The 17117-nt window shown below is 43.6% G+C and overlaps 1 protein-coding gene across 2 annotated transcripts in view; it reads right to left on the bottom strand.

The window, feature by feature from the left end:
* Positions 1-331: 331 nt before the first annotated feature.
* TMEM175 (transmembrane protein 175) overlaps positions 332-17117 on the bottom strand; it is a 51564-nt gene continuing 34778 nt past the window's right edge. For both annotated transcript variants that reach the window (XM_032778599.2, XM_032778598.2), the window contains 4 exons: positions 11199-11363; positions 6913-6991; positions 3613-3751; positions 332-2747 (listed from right to left, as the gene is read on the bottom strand). In XM_032778599.2, coding sequence (XP_032634490.1) covers positions 2084-2747; positions 3613-3751; positions 6913-6991; positions 11199-11363 — 1047 coding nt within the window. In that variant the 3' untranslated portion in view covers positions 332-2083. The remainder of the gene's footprint in view (positions 2748-3612; positions 3752-6912; positions 6992-11198; positions 11364-17117) is intronic.

Here is a 17117-nt window from a genome sequence, read left to right as displayed (position 1 = left end):
ACATTTTCTGCATTAGACCAGGTTTGTATGCCCTGCTTCGTTGTCTTAGATCAAACTCTCCCTCATGCATAAGTAGACCTCTCACTGAAGTCCATGAGTTCACAAACATGTAGGAGTACATGGCTCCAATTTCTTAAACATCATTGGTGATGAGAGACAGTTTGCTGAATGGTTAAAAGAATATAAAAGGCACCCTACAGATTCACCTTCTGGCTAAAACACATCAGGATTCTAAGGAGATTTATCCCATTACATGAATTAAGATTCCAGTCCAAAGGTGCTAAAGTTAAAGATGGAACAACAGTATTTTTCAAGAAAATAAAAAGACATATTCCTAGTACATTGTTTTAATTGTAATCATCAGGTTTTGATTTAATTGGAACAGAAATACACTAGATGCCTTGAATTTTAACTGATCTGAAATTATTACAAATACAAATAGCTATTGCACAGCAGCAGTAAAACCGATGAGAACAAAGAACCAAAACTGCTTTTATCAGATCTCACACTGAACAGCAATATGCAACAAAATACACAACCCCACTGTAAGCCATTCACAATAAACCAGGTACAAACCCCCCAAACAAAGTGATATTTCCTAAGATACAACCCTTCCGAATAAGGTGCATAATACCAACTACTACATTTCGGTACTAAAATGCACTGTACTAAAAGGAGAGGTGATTTCAATGCAATTTGAACTGGACTAATTTTTTAAAGTGGTTTTCAAAAAGATTTATTCTGTTTATTTGCTATAGCGTTTTTTAAGAGTAAACATGATTCCTCATAGTTTTAACTAGAGCAGAAGTATCAGGCACAGCCATTTCACAATGCAAGGTAATGACTCTATCCAAGAGAAGTATGTAGCCTGCACACTTCTTCAGGGGAAAGGTGGACCTGCGGCACATGGCCCAACGTAACAACTTCGTTCCACACATAGAAGAGGGTGGGGGAACTAACAGAAAGGAGTTCCCTTCCACCTAGGCACTGTAATTCCTCCTGCTGGGTCAGTTCTCTGTTCCCTCCTAGAGCTGTGCAGCCTATGGCAGTTATCATATTAACACCCTGGGCAGCCTCTAGACAGGGAAAGGGTCAACTCTCTCACATACCTAGGAATTGGGTTAAGAACAGCAGCTCCCAGTGTCCCCTAAATCATGTTTCCAGCTGCAGACTGTTGTCGGGGAGTTTCCCCTGGGGGCTAATAGGATAGTGGAGAGAAGTGCAGAAACTTCTTTCACCTCTGGCTGGCAGCTTTGTTTCAGAGCTGAAGACAAAGCTACTTCAGGTCCCACAGCTCTTAACAGTCTTCCCAGGAGGAGGTGAATATGGCTGGTTCACACCCTGAAATGATAACTATTCACATGAATCCTGTCATGTTAAGAAATATTTTTTAAAAACAATAACCTATGATTGACTTCATGAATTTGTGTTTGTGTGAGGGTAGTCTGTAACTATTGTGTGTGGGCCACACATTCCCTTCCAGCCTGCACGTGCTCAGCAGAGCAACCCAAAAGACAAGCAACTTTTGAAGTGCAGCCACAGGATTGGTGACTTTATGGAAGAGCCCCGGGAGGAAAATAAAGGGATGCTGGCATTCTACCTGGGGAGGACAAAGGTTTTTTGAGGATTCTCCCACCTGGATGCTGAGAGGGAGTCTCCTTCACAATTTCCAGCCTCCTCCCTCCGCCTTCAATAGTGGCACAGTCAGCTTCCAACCATTCTGCTAGCGATTGCCATGTTACTGACTTTCATAATGTATGTCAGAGCAACCGGTTAATGCTGCTTATCTTCTGATCTGTTTCTAGTGCATTACCACTGCAGTAATGCTTCAAGCAGTACTTTTTCCTTGTGGGTAGTCTGTTGAAGAGGGAGATCCTGCTGTTCTTTGGCTCCTCCACTCACCCAAGTAATAGAAATACTTGTATTTCTAAAGAAAGGGACATGAGATCCTTTAGCTAAACATTAAAGATGCCCCAGTTATGACCAACGTAGACTTTAGGATAGACCAGTCATCTACTACGTTAGAACAACACAAGTTAGAATTAGAAAGGTTGTTACAATTTCACATGTGCTGCATGGAAATCTATGAGAGTGTTTCAGCAGGAGACAAACATGTTTCCTCTTCATCTAACACTAGGTTCTTCCGTCTGGAGAGAGACAACATTGGCTTCATAATTGCCAAAGAAATCTTGACAAGGATGCGCAGGGCCAGGAAAGCAAATGGGACTACAATCTGCATGATGTGAAAAATCGCTGTGCTGAACTTACTTAACAAGCAGGTTAGAAAGAAGGCCCCAAGGCTGACACACGGGTAAAGCGCAAGCTTAGCAAACATAAAAGCATGTTCCTTGCCCCCATAACTTGCCAAAGGATGCAAGGTTTCTCTTTCGTGGAACAGAGCTGTGATCCATATAGCAAACTGAAAGATGCTGGCAAAGAAAGTGATTACACAGCTGACCTGAATAGCTTCTATTTCATTGTGAGACTTCTCTGCAAATTCACTGGTCAGCTGGTAAGCAAGAGGAAGCCCTCCAATGAAAGCCAATGAAAATGTGTTCAGCAGTCCCATAAATCGAGTTGCTTTTGTTATGTAAAGAAAGAGCGAGTGGTGGACAAACCAGAGAAGACCAGTTGTTACAAAGGAGGCAAAGTAGGCAAGGAAGTTTGGTCCATATTCACTTAAAGCTTCAGTGAGGCGGTCATGGAATTTGTCTTTAACTTCTTTGGAATCAGGGACATTGTCCTCACTGTTGAGGAAAAAAAAAATGTTAGTTTGCATATTAGTGGTATAATGGTGCAATCTAAGAGCAGTAAGCATGTAGTTCCACTGTGAAAAGTAACTATGAATAGTATCATAGGCTTCCCACTTTATTGTGCTTCAGTGATCCCCCAGCTTACAAGTTAAAAGCAATTCTTATAATTGACTGCTCTGCAAATTCATCCTAGGATCTGACAGCTTCGTGGATCATGTAGTGTCAGTACAAAGTTCTCCAGCAGAGCTTCGTTATCATTTCTGCTGATAATACAAGAACCAGAACAGAATTCAGCTTCCTATCCCTTTGCCTGACAGAGCCAGCATCTGACTTTCTAAATATATGGCTACATCGGCTTTTCCAAACATCTGAGAATGGAGTCTGTGGAGCCTGGTATAATTGCATTAAAGAGGGGTACCGTTTATTGATTCACGCATGGAGAGGCGAGAAGAGTTCTTTGTTAATAGTTTGGTTGTATCATTTGTTTACATAAGAGGATTGGTGCAATTGTTTGTATAAGTCAAAATAAAATAAGTCCATTCTCTTTCAACACCTGCCAACGTATGTCCCCACATACAGCTCCATGAGGACTTGGAAGACCCCAGTTCAATTCCCTGCTTCACCACAGACAACCTGTGTGACTGTGGGCAAATCATTAGCCTCTCTATGCTTCACTTCTGTACAATGGGAATAAGAGCCCTGTGCTACTTCACAGGGGGGCTGAGTAGATACATATATTCAAGTCTGTGAAGCCTTTGAGATGCATTGCTGAAAAGCGCCATGTAAGAGGTAGGTATTATTACCATCATTACATTTATATGAGACAATTCAGGGTGTGTCAGTCAGCGCAAAGTCTTACCATATATCCAAAATGAGCAGGGTTGCTACAATAGCATACACACCATCACTGAAAGCCTCCACTCGTTCCTTACTCAAAGGTTCATTGAGGTAAAAAGTGAAGGCCTCTAAGCGACGAGACTCCTCATCATCTTTTGGACCTGCCAACCATAATTCACGAGTTTAGTTTGTGTTCCATATAAATCAAAACATTAAACAACAAGCATTACACCAGAATTTCAACAATCTAGTCTGATGCTCCTGCTCTCTCAAATCTCAAACTTGTGGAAGTAACAAGGCACTGGTCAACCTGACAATTCAACCATGCTGCTTTCCACTGCAGCCATCCCTTCCCTGAGGCTTAAGTTGCCTGTTTCAATAAGAAGGCCTTCAGGGCAGGGGACTCATCTTAGAAGCACCTCACACACTGTTGGTACGAGGTGAACAATGACAATGTTAGTGTGAGTTATCAAAATATTAAACTAAAACAAGACAAACCCTGTTACAGCTCAGGAAGCTCTAATGGATCTTAGGGCTCTGGTCTGAGTAGAGGACTTCCATTAGTCATTTTTTATTAACCCCTTCTCTCTCTTTGGAAGACAGAGCTCTAGTGCTACTCCAAATTAGATGGTCAGTTAAGTATTTAGTCCCAGGTGCACTAAATACAGAACTACCTATATCAAGAAACCCGTCCGGATTCAGAGAGGTAATCAGGCATTTCCAAGAATCAAAGGAAAACACATATTTAAAAGCTAAATGAGTCAAACACCAACATCTCCTCTCTTTATAGTCCCTCTCAAGACCAAGCATCTGCTTCTACCGCGGTGATAATACGTCAAAGCATCATGCTGCACACAACGAAAGTTACCATAATGCCATAAAGAAAAAGTGCACACAAACAATATCTTCTTTTTCCTTAGTCTTTATATAGTTAAGTGTTTTATTACATGTCATTTTGATATGAGCAAGAAAGAGGGTAACCACATAAACGGAGGGATATAGCTAGTGAAAAATATGCAATAAAGCTGGATTTTCAAAGTAGCCTAATTAGGTGCCCAAATCTCAGTGAGATTCAGTGGGAGTTAAATGCCTTAAAATTGCAGTCTAAATCTTGTAGGAAAGCTCCCTGGTCCCCACCTCTCTGAAGCAGCAAGATCCTTTGGCATGACTGGGGAGGGCGGATAGGGGAAGGGTACTGCTGCTAATGGCCTATATCTTCAAACCAAAGAAAGCAAGAGCCTGTGTCTACATCTCCACACACAACCACCCCATGTGCTCCCAACCTACAGGCACCCACTTAGGCAACACCTGCCACATGTGCACTTCCTCGCCTGCGTCTATCCTCATCCATGATATCCCCCACCTGAGGGCTTTTCCTGTGGCAATCCCCATGACATAGCTGATTCTCAGGAGCCACTCCAATGAGCTCCTCATGCACAGCCCCATGGGACACTCATCACACACTCTCACTCCTTTCCATTGCACAATGGACCTCCCCTTCTCCTCTGGAAAGGCCTGGGGCATGTCGACACACAGACGCCATACCGTAGTGTCCATAACTGGTATAGGGAAAGCAGTGCAGTTCTATTAGTATAAAGGGGCTTATATCAGTATAACTATTTCTGCACAGCAGAAGGAATAAGCTATCCCCAGCATAAGGCACCTTCATACAAGTATAACTATGTCTACACTAAGGCTTTAGCTCTTGGAATAAAAAATAAATGAACGGACAAAATAATGAATCTCGCACCCTAACCGAGATTGTGAGCCCAGTACAAAGTCTGTGTGCAGGCCAGGCCTCAGAGTAAAGGCTTTTCGGTGCCTTGCAGTGGGCAGCACTCACCAGCAGCCCTGCCTTTGCCTCGGTGGGAGAATTTCACTCTGCTGCCCAGGAAGGCTGAGTGCTTACTGAGCTGGGGCCAAGCTCTTCATCCACTCAGCCCCCTGGGAGCCCAACAGCTCTCCCAAGCCAGCAGCCACCCATATGGGGAGGAAGGAGTCCAGTGTGCTCCGTGGAGGCTTCAATCCTGTCCTACACAGTTTGTCCGCAGCAGCTGGGGAAGCTGCCTTCTTCCCCCCAAATCCAGTCTTTGGCCAGGAGAAGGGGTTCTTGGGCTTTGCAAGAAACAGCTCCCAGCTCTTCCCACAAGGCTGGACTCTGTGCTCAGTAGACAGTTCTGGGAGGGGAACAGGGACCTCAGAGCCTTAGACGAGAGCACCCCAACTAAGGACGGGGTGGGAGAACTGAAAGGACAACAGAGGGGTGTATTAAGAATAAGGGTAAGCAAATCTCATGCTTCCAGGCGTTAAAGGATTGTTGCCAGTGAGAGAAAAATATCTGCCCTTGTCCCACTCACAGTGCAGTATGGAAAACCTTTCGCTTCCTCTGAAGCATTAGGTGTTGGCAACTGGCAGAGGCAAAACCCCAGTATTTGTGAAGCAACGCTCTCGTTCTGTATGGCAATCCTGTGTTCCAATAAGCAAAGGTGAAGAGATGGAGTGGGGGGGAGCGTAACACAACACTCAGCTCACTGACTCCCTTCGCCCCTACCCTGTCACCCTCCACCCCTTCCCTTTCAGCTGATCCCTTTTAACTAAAAGTTCTCTCTCTCACACACACAGTAGTGGAACAGCATGCCATTCGCTCCTATCACATTGCCCAGGTTGCTGTGTGTTACACCCCTTCCTGCACTGTGTGTGTCTGGTCTATATCCATTATAGCCTCTTGGGGGAAGTGACCACGTACTCCCCCATGAGGGCTTACACAATAGGGCCCCATTCTTGGATGGTCCTTAGGCACAACCATAAACAAATACGAAGAGGCAGAATACAGTACTTATCTATCGCCTCTGTTTCTCCTCTCCAAGTAGCTGACACTGCCCCCTGGAATACTTTGCTTGTAGCTGTTCTATATACAACAGATTCTGTGATGTTTTTAAATATGAACTGGGGGAGGGGGAAGATACTACTGGGGCCAGAGCCAGCGATCAGAGAGATCTCATTTCTGAAATTATTCAGTTTTCCAAAGGGGGTCAGAGGAGACTCTTGATACGTGTGTGTTCTTCAGGTATAGCCCAAGCAGGTAAAGCCAGGAAAAAGTTTCCCAGAAAGAGGTAGAATGGAAGGACAGAACTAAAATCCCTAATAGAAACTGTGGAACTAGAATTACAAACAAGCTTGCTGTGGAATCTTTTAAAACAGCTTCATTCAAATTTGTGACAACAAAGGGGACTGTGAAATAAATCATATTTTAATAGATCAGCTTAACAATATAGTAGAGTTTCTAAAATTAAAAGCACTCCTTCTGGATACTGTTACTTACCAACAGTTTTGTTTTTACACCAAATAATTAACCGAGTGATGTGTGGCAAAAAGACAACAAGCCCAAGCAGAACGTAAGACTATAGAAAGAAAACAAAAACAGTTTTAGTTTTTAGTTATTGCAAGATAAATACAAATATTTTGTTCTAAGTTAAAAATTAAATTATTCTTTTTATCCTTCATGAACATGTTGATTTAACATGCAACTTGTGAATATGTAACATTGAAATACGCTGACTGTAACACTATACGTTTTATGACAGATTGCACTGAACAATCACTACATTAACACATTTATCCAACAAATACATGAACACTGCAATGTCAGTAGCTCCACGGAGTTTCTCAAGACTAATCTTCATCTTGATTAGTACGAGCACACACTAATATTTGCCTCCTCCACTTCCAGTACCAAGTTCAATATCCATAATTGGGAAGTACTGAGACTGGAAGGAATATAAAAATTCTGCTAAGCCTATGACACAAAAATTGAGTTATCTTTTGTATGGAACTTAGTGAACTTGTGAGCCCATGCGTCCCTGTGCTACTAGTTATTTGCCATTCAAAGTCTGCAACGGCTCAGGTATCACATCAAAGGAGACAATGCTGTTATGCTTAGTCAGTTACAAACTTTATAAAACATACATGAAACTCTACTGGTTCCTTTAGAGCAATCAATCAATTGCATCAAAGCAGATGTGTTAAAAAGTCTTGTAACATTTTACCGGGGGGGAAATTTACTACACTTAAATTTTGATTGAAATTTGAACTGGACTACCTCTGCACAGGTTTAACCAACAACACATTCCTAACATAGAATACCTGTCTGCACAATTGTGTTTTAAAAAATTTAACTGTTTCTGAGCCCTAATATTTCCAGTCCTTAGGGTAAATTCATCCACGTAGCACAGTGGTTCCCAAACTGGGATTTGTGAACTGTTACAGGGGGTTCTCAGGAAAAAATTCCCTAATGGTGGACAGAGCTGTCCTTAGGGACCCCAGGCAGCATGGGACCAGCAGCCTGGAGCCCCTGGACTTCCAAGAGCTAAGCAGAACAAAGCAAGAATATCTATCACACTGAAGAGATTTAAACTTCAAGACTCCTTATAAGAAATGGAAAGGGAGGTGGATAATTTTTGCTGTTTTTCAAATTAAATAGGCAGCTAGTATTGTTTTTAAAATTATTAAGCTTTGCTGTAATGTGCATTGTTTGCCTGGACCGCTCAAGACCTGAATGAGGAGGCCATTTAGGGATTTGGGGATTGGTTCTGCTTTGAGCAGGGGGTTGGACTAGATGATCTCCTGAGGTCCCTTCCAACCCTAATAATCTATGATTCTATGAACGCTTGTGTAGGAGGAACTCTTTGAGTTGGCTTCTTAAATACCTTCATGCTGTTTAACATCTGATACTCGTTGATGAAACATAGGAGCCTTGTCTTATAGAAGACTTATTCAAAGTGATACGAGCTACGAAAGTGAGATCTTGGAAGAGTGTTGCTGTTTTCGTAATGTAATAAAAATACTGTAATGAATAGTTAATAATACATTTTAGTGTGTAATAACAATGTCATAATAACAGATTTTATATTTCCAAAGTCACTGCTTTTATAATTTACACTCAGGTAAAGGAGAAAATCCCTGGAAATATTCATTTTTAGGAGAGGGTTAGCGACACTTGACATTTTAGTGAAAGGGGTTCACGGGTTGTTAAAGTTTGGGAACTACTGATGTAGAAGACCAGTGTGATACGGGCAGATCAGAGACAGGTCAATTCACTTGTGTATCAGTGTAGATCAAAGCAATTATTAAATGTATGAGTATGTTTAGTGTTTAAACCACATTAGCATAGATCAAAGTGACTGTTATATGTATAAGTGTGTATTCAGATGTTTAAACTTCATGGAAAACTAGTGGAATGTTACTTGTATTGTTCCTGTGGTAATGTAACAGCAATCATTTACATGATGTACACTCTGTGTCTAAATAGCCCATCAAACTACAAAGAAGCCCTGTGAAATGCAAATGAAGAACTTCAGTGGTCATGGCGTGTGGTGACTGGAGATCAGAAAGACTCCAAATGCATTCCTCACTGTCATAAAAGAAAAAGTCCACATGGATAGAGACACTGTCAGCTTTTTTTTCTAAGAAGTAACTATACATATGGATTCAAAAAAAGATCCTGCATCTCTAGACTGTTTGGATTCTTACAGGGAAGCGTACCAGATGCAAAGCAGAGACCCCCAGACACCTTCTGGGTTCCCTGGAAAGACTTCTGGGAAACTGGCAGTTTGTTACATCACTGCCACTATTTGGATTTACAAACTATGACTCACCTGTGCATATATTTTACCTGCTTTAATCTTTCAATAACTCTCATTTCCTTTTCTTAGCTATAAACCTTTAGTTTACTAGAGAAATGGCTACCTGTGTTGTCTTTGGTGTAAGATCTAGAGTACCAATTGATCTGGAGTAAGGGACTGGTCTCTTGGGACTGGGAGCAACCTAATGTGGTGTGATTTTTGGTTTGAGTGACCTTTTATCACAAAGTTCAGTTTGTCTGGATAGTAAGATAGACTGGCAGGTCTAGCGGGGGGGTAATCAATTTTTTTTTTGGTCAAGATCCAAATTTCTTGGTCAAGATATAGTCAAGGTCCAGACTCCAGAGAAAAATCATACAAAAACAACAATAATGATAAGTAAATAAAAATATTTTGCGGTCCATTCAAAAGCATCTGGCGGTCTGGATTTGGCCCCATCTGCCCATTGACTGGCCCCTGGTCTAAGGGGACTGTCTGTGACTGCATGGTAAGACTGCTATAGTGATCCAGGAGTTCACATTTGTCACTGGGTTGGTGAAATCTAATTATAGAACACACCACCACTTTGGGCTGTGTGTCCTGTGTTTCTGCCCTGAGGTAGGCACTCACAGTTGTGAGCCATTCCAGACGGTGTGACAACCAGCGCAAGAATTACTTCAGTCCTCCAAATAGGGCCTAAAAGAGCACAGGATGTGGGCTAGCCCCTTGCACAGGAGCAAACTGGTGAATGACTCATTCTGGATTCTGTCTAGTGGAAACTGTTGGCGGGGAGAGGGGGGAGCAGGAAAATAGGTTGTGCTTATTATAAATTAAGCTCTCAAGTTTCTGCATACTCCAGCTTTGTAATTCAAGGTTACTATTATGAAGACGAGTCATCTCAACTCTGTGAATATATCAAAAGGTTGATGCAGTCTGTGGAAAAGTCTCAAGAAAAAGTCAAACGAAAGCAGTACAAAATGCCTGAAGGGGCATCAAGCCGAAGCAGGGTATCTCAGGAGCAGCTCCATAGACACACTTTGTTTAGAGGACTCTGTCTGTGGATGCTGAGAGCTGGTGGGAGCTGAGCTCGTCACTGGTTTCCATTTAATGAAGATGGAATAGGAGTTGGCTGGAAGTGCCTGGGATTCAGCCAGAGGAGTGTGTTTTAGGATAAGTCTGATAATTAGCTGCTGACTGATCTACTTACTTTGTTCTTGTGCCGTGTTAACGACAGGAACTATATTTGTCAGGCTTTTTAGCCAATTTCTTATGTAATTTGATGTTTATTTTACCTACCCTCACATGTTAATTTTGTTCCATCTGTTTATGATCAGCAACCTGCTGCCTTAAAGTTACTGTTAGCCTGAAAGATTTTCCTCTGAAGTGTGTCGAGATCTGAGAAGCTAAAACAAATAGACAAGGATAGCAGCAGAGCATTTTTCCGATGTCCATGCGGCTGCCATATTATCATACTGCTTCCTGTGATCTAAAAGCCTTCCTGGCACGACAGGGGTTCTGATTAACCCATGTGATGCTGGTAACCAAGAAACAAATCAGTGTTCTGGAAAATCTGTGGCACAGAAATTTGACATGGGAAAGACTTCAGATCACTGAGACTTTAGATCACTGAGTTCTCAACCTGTGGGGTTTCAGTCAGACATAGGGAGTTGCGACCTAGATGGAAGTCATGACGCAATGGTCTTTTCAGTGTAATGATTTGGGAGGGGATGAGAACCACTGACTTAATCCACTCATCAGCTGGTGTCAGTGTCCCCTGTGTTACAACATCTAGCGCTTTGTGTGGACGTGCTTTAAATCTGCTCAGTGACAGGGCTTCAACTGCTGAATTCTACAAGGTTATAGGTCGTGTATTATGATTAGTATGATTCAGTATTCTGCCAAATAAAGTTTGTGAGCAATGAAGTTGTCAGGTCACACTGTCAACCAGCATAACATGTTTTTTAGAACGATGGTTGTTTAAAGAACTTACCACTGGGAAAAAGAAAAAGGAGAAGATGGCGGCTAAAAGGCAGAGGACTGGTCCTCTTAGAATGATCTGTAAGATATGATGTTTGTAGAAGGCCTGGTTTTCAGATACCTGTATCTGGTGATTCAGCAAGTAGGGATGATAGAAGCCATAGACTACTATCACTGCCTGCAGAGAGGAGAAAATTGATACTGGTTTACAGTGGATATTTAGACAAGTCAAAGCTGTAATTCTAAATCTGAACCCAAACAATAGAAAACCTCTAATACAACAAGCCCCAGAGCATGCTAAGCTCTGCTCTCTGCTCTCCTGAGAAGCGCTGATCTGACAGGAACGGAGGAGGGAATCTCACAGGCTCTGGCACTGCGTAACACTAAGGTTACGTCTGCAGGGCTGCTGGGACCGAGCCTCCCAGCCCGGCTAGACAGACTGGCTCTAGCTCTGCTGAAGCCAGTGCACTAGCAGCTCGGATGCTGTGGCACGGGGTGCGGCTCAGGATAGCCACCTGAACTCAGATCCAGGGAGTCAGGTGGACCTGGACTTGGGTGGTTAGCCTCAGCCATTGCCCAGACTGTTATTTCTGGTGTGCTAACTTGAACAGAGCAAGTGGGAGTCTGTCGACCCGGGCTGAGAGGCTCGCTGCCAGCTGCAGTGTAGACTAGGCTAATGTGCCTGGTGGAGGGGCCAATGGAAGACGTATACATCACCACCTCTGCACAGATAAGCAAGACCCTGGGCCTTATTATTCTGAAGTGAAAGGAGACCCACCACAGCAACTAGCTAGGCAGGCAGCTAGGCATTCCCCCAGAAGAAGCCACATGCCGCAGGTCAGGGGAAAGTGGGACCTACAGATAGGAAAGGGATTTGTTTGAAGAGGTCGGCCCCAAAGGGTTTAGGTAAATACTTGAACTTCAGATATTTATCTAAACCAGTCTCTGAACTTTTCCACTGACATTAGATTGTGCCTAGGACCCCACTGTGCCAAGTGCTGTACAAACTCGAAACAAAAGCATGGTCCCTGCCCCCCAGCAGCTTTCAATCTAATGAATCTCTTTCCATCTTTAACCTGTTCACCAAATCATTTACACACACACACACACTTCACTGCCCGCTCCCGCTGGCCCAAGGTCACCCCACTTTGGTAAGAAAGCGATGGGATCTTTCAGACAGTATTTCTGCCCCACATGGATAAATAAAAACTGGGAGGCAAGATCAAACCAGTATCTTAGATACCTACATACAAATGCGAGAAGTATGGGTAATAAGCAGGAAGAACTGGAAGTGCTAATAAAGAAATACAACTATGACATTGTTGGCATCACTGAAACTTGGTGGGATAATACACATGATTGGAATGTTGGTGTGGATGGGTATGGTTTGCTCAGGAAGGATAGACAGGGGAAAAAGGGAGGAGGTGTTGCCTTATATATTAAAAATGTACACACTTGGACTGAGGTGGAGATGGACATAGGAATCAAGACTGAGGGGAAAAACAACTGAGGAGAGTTGGCAGTTTTTCAAAGGGACACTATTAAGGGCCCAAAAGCAAGCTATTCCGATGGGTAGGAAGATAGAAAATGTGGCAAAAGACCACCTTGGCTTAACCACGAGATCTTGCATGACCTACAAAATAAAAAGGAGTCATATAAAAAATGGAAACTAGGTCAGATTACAAAGGATGAAATATAGGCAAATAACACAGGAATGCAGGGGCAAGATTAGAAAAAGGCAAAGGCACAAATGAGCTCAAACTAGCTATGGGAATAAAGGGAAACAAGAAGACTTTTTATCAATACATTAGAAGCAAGAGGAAGACCAAGGACAGGGTAAGCCCACTGCTCAGTGAGGAGGGAGAAACAGTAACAGGAAACTTGGAAATGGCAGAGATGCTTAATGACTTCTTTGTTTTCGGTCTTCACTGAGAAGTCTGAAGGAATGTCTAACATAGTGAATGCTTATGGGAAGGGGTAGGTTTAGAAGATAAAATAAAAAAAGAGCAAGTTAAAAATCACTTAGAAAAGTTAGATGCCTGCAAGTCCACAGGGCCTGATGAAATGCATCCTAGAATACTCAAGGAGTTAATAGAGGAGGTATCTGAGCCTCTAGCTATTATCTTTGGAAAGTCATGGGAGACGGGAGAGATTCCAGAAGACTGGAAAGGGCAAATATAGTGCCCATCTATAAAAAGGGAAATAAAAACAACCCAGGAAACTACAGACCAGTTAGTTTAACTTCTGTGCCAGGGAAGATAATGGAGCAAGTAATTAAAGAAATCATCTGCAAACACTTGGAAGGTGGTAAGGTGATAGGGAATAGCCAGCATGGATTTGTAAAACAAATCATGTCAAACCAATCTGATAGCTTTCTTTGATAGGATAACGAGCCTTGTGGATAAGGGAGAAGCGGTGGATGTGGTATACCTAGACTTTAGTAAGGCATTTGATACGGTCTCGCATGATATCCTTATCGATAAACTAGGCAAATACAATTTAGATGGGGCTACTATAAGGTGGGTGCATAACTGGCTGGATAACCGTACTCAGAGAGTAGTTATTAATGGCTCCCAATCCTGCTGGAAAGGTATAACAAGTGGGGTCCGCAGGGGTCTGTTTTGGGACCGGCTCTGTTCAATATCTTCATCAACGACTTAGATGTTGGCATAGAAAGTACGCTTATTAAGTTTGCGGACGATACCAAACTGGGAGGGATTGCAACTGCTTTGGAGGACAGGGTCAAAATTCAAAATGATCTGGACAAATTGGAGAAATGGTCTGAGGTAAACCGGATGAAGTTCAATAAAGACAAATGCAAAGTGCTCCACTTAGGAAGGAACAATCAGTTTCACACATACAGAATGGGAAGAGACTGTCTAGGAAGGAGTATGGCAGAAAGAGAGATCTAGGGGTCATAGTGGACCACAAGCTAAATATGAGTCAACAGTGTGATACTGTTGCAAAAAAAAAAGCAAACGTGATTCTGGGATGCATTAACAGGTGTGTTGTAAACAAGACACGAGAAGTCATTCTTCCGCTCTACTCTGCGCTGGTTAGGCCTCAACTGGAGTATTGTGTCCAGTTCTGGGCACCGCATTTCAAGAAAGATGTGGAGAAATTGGAGAGGTCCAGAGAAGAGCAACAAGAATGATTAAAGGTCTTGAGAACATGACCTACTGAAGGAAGGCTGAAAGAATTGGGTTTATTTAGTTTGGAAAAGAGAAGACTGAGAGGGGACATGATAGCAGTTTTCAGGTATCTAAAAGGGTGTCATCAGGAGGAGGAGATTAGATAAATGTCTATCAGGGATGGTCTAGACAGTATTTGGTCCTGCCATGAGGGCAGGGGACTGGACTCGATGACCTCTCGAGGTCCCTTCCAGTCCTAGAGTCTATGAATCTATGAAAATTTACAATTTTATGCGGAGAGAAGAATTTAATCATTTCTACCAATTGAAATCTGTTTGCTTATGGATTTGCAGTTATTGAAGAAAGCATCCGGTTGGGCAAACAAACCGACAGTGAAAATGAATAGACTGGCCAATCTGTACCCACTGCTTTCCACGCTCTTCACGCCAACAGAAGATGGAAATGGCGTGTGAAGTCAGGAATCCATTTTTTTGCTTTTGAGAACTACGGCAGGACCAGGTGCTTAGAAACACTTTCAGGACCAGAAACCACTTTAACTGGTTCCTTGCCATGGCAGGCCAGGAGCTACTGCACTTACTAAATCAGGGAGAGGGCTAGTGGCTTGAGAGGGACTGAGTCAGAAGGCTGGGTTTTTTTCAGACTCTGCGCAGACTCGTCATACCTAGTTATGACACCTAGTTATGCAGAGATTTTGTATTCCCCCGACTCCCCACTACCACACCCCACATGACATTTGTGCTGTGTGTTTGGACTGCGCCTAGCACAATGGGGTCCTGCTCCATGAGTGAGGCTCCTTGTGCAAAAGAAGTTCAGAGGCTGGTACAGATGTTCAAAATGCCTGACAATCTAGCAGAACAGAGCTTGGTCTCAGATCCAGCTGAAAGGGAGCCATTGCAGAGGTAAGAGAGACTGGATACATCCACCCAGCTAGATGATAGGATGTGTAAAGTAAAGTACATCTCCCTGTGCCCACAAGTCACCTAACTCTCCAGAAGGAAACTCATTCTGAGGGAGGATGGAACCGCCAGCTTCTTCCCCTTAGTGTTTTTGCCTGGCAAGGAGTAATTTGATTTCCACTAGTAAGTCACTAAGAGGGAATGCGCTAATCAGCGCATCTTCTAGCCACACCCACTCAATGGCAAAGACTGCTTCCTTTTCAGGCAGTGCTGGCTCTGACACCACCAGTGACAAGAAGGTAACAGTTGTCTTGCATCACTGCAGTCTCACCTCACTGGGCTTTGACTTACCAGGGTCCTGAACAGCAGAAGCAGATGTAAACTTGGGCTCGGATTTAGCACACTAAGATTTGTGTGACTATGGAGAGGCATTGCAGAGAAAACATTACAGAAAGTTTGCAAAGATTTTAGTAACCGGGACATAGGTGCTGGTGCTGGGGGTGCTGCTGCATCCCATCTTGAAGTGGTTTCCATCATAGTGGTTTGCATTTTGGTTCAATGGCTCTCAGCACCACTGAACTGGGGTTTCATTTTCCCTTCAGAAAGCAAGTCCTCTCTTCAAAAACCTCAGGGCTGCTAATTTCTACATCATTTAAAATCTGGAGTTCAAAACTTTCAGCCAGTATAAAGCACTCAGTTCAAGCTGTAGCAGTTCAACAGAGCGGCAAGTAAAATCATACTGGGGTTCAAAAGGAAAGATACGGTAAAGTGAGAGTGACGATTGCGAAGTCCACTCTTGAAACCTACCTGGGCTAGAATGCATGTATTTTACTAGAGAACTGGAGTTCCCATACTTCCAAGTACATAGAGAGTTTATTTCTAGATCTAGTGATTGATAAAATACTGTGATTTAAATCTGTCACTTGTCTCTCACAAGCACTGCCTCAATACAGTCCAGTATAATCCTGGACTTAATACATGAAGTCATGGTCCTGTGACCAGTGTAATTTTCACTCCCGTCAATAAAGGGATCTATTTCATTAAGACTTGCTGCTCCCTTATACTTAGTGGTTACAAGTAAGCTGGAGCCTTGTACCTGCATTAAAAGGCTTGCATAACTAAATATTGAGCAGCGATTCAGAACTCCAGCAAGGAGGGGGGGGAATAATCATCATAATACAGTCCATCAACTGCTACTTTTCTAACCTTTTGGGTTCCTTTTTAAAACCAATTTATCATGATTCAATGGGTTTTGAACTTCCTGATTTGACTGCATCTGTGTCTTTATTGGCATTTCAAGTTCTTTTAATTTTTTCATACTTGGGATAATGAAAACAGTCACCACATGATCTGGCACTTGTCTGAGTTACCAAACTTCAGGGCTGGTGCAAAGATGTTTCGCGCCCTAGGCGAAACTTCCACTTTGCGCCCTCCCCCGTCCCCGAGCCCCTGCCCTGAGGCACTGCGCCCCCGCGGCAGCTCCCCACCTCCGCCCTAGCTCACACCTGCGCCTGCCCTGCCTCCTCCCCAAGCATGCCCTGGCTGCTTCACTTCTCCCGCCTCCCAGGCTTGCGGTGCCAATCAGCTTAGGCATCGCAAGCCTGGGAGGTGGGAAAAGTGAAGTGGCCACGGTGTGCTTGGGGAGGAGGCGAGGCAGGGGTGAGCTGCGGTGGGGAGTTCCCTTGCGTGCCACCCTCCCCCCCCACTTGCTGAAGGCGGCCGTCCCCACGCTCCCCTGCCCCAGCTCCTTCCGCCTAAATGCCGGCGGCGACTGGGGTGGCCGAAGATCCGGCCACCGCAGTCGCTGCTGAAGAAAATGCTGCCCCCCAAATCCTAGTGCCCTAGGCGCCTGCCTAGGTCGCCTAAACGGTTGCACCGGCCCTG

Source organism: Chelonoidis abingdonii, chromosome 6, assembly GCF_003597395.2.
Source record: "Chelonoidis abingdonii isolate Lonesome George chromosome 6, CheloAbing_2.0, whole genome shotgun sequence".
Classification (NCBI taxonomy): domain Eukaryota; kingdom Metazoa; phylum Chordata; order Testudines; family Testudinidae; genus Chelonoidis; species Chelonoidis abingdonii.
This window is presented reverse-complemented; position numbering and strand designations above follow the sequence as displayed.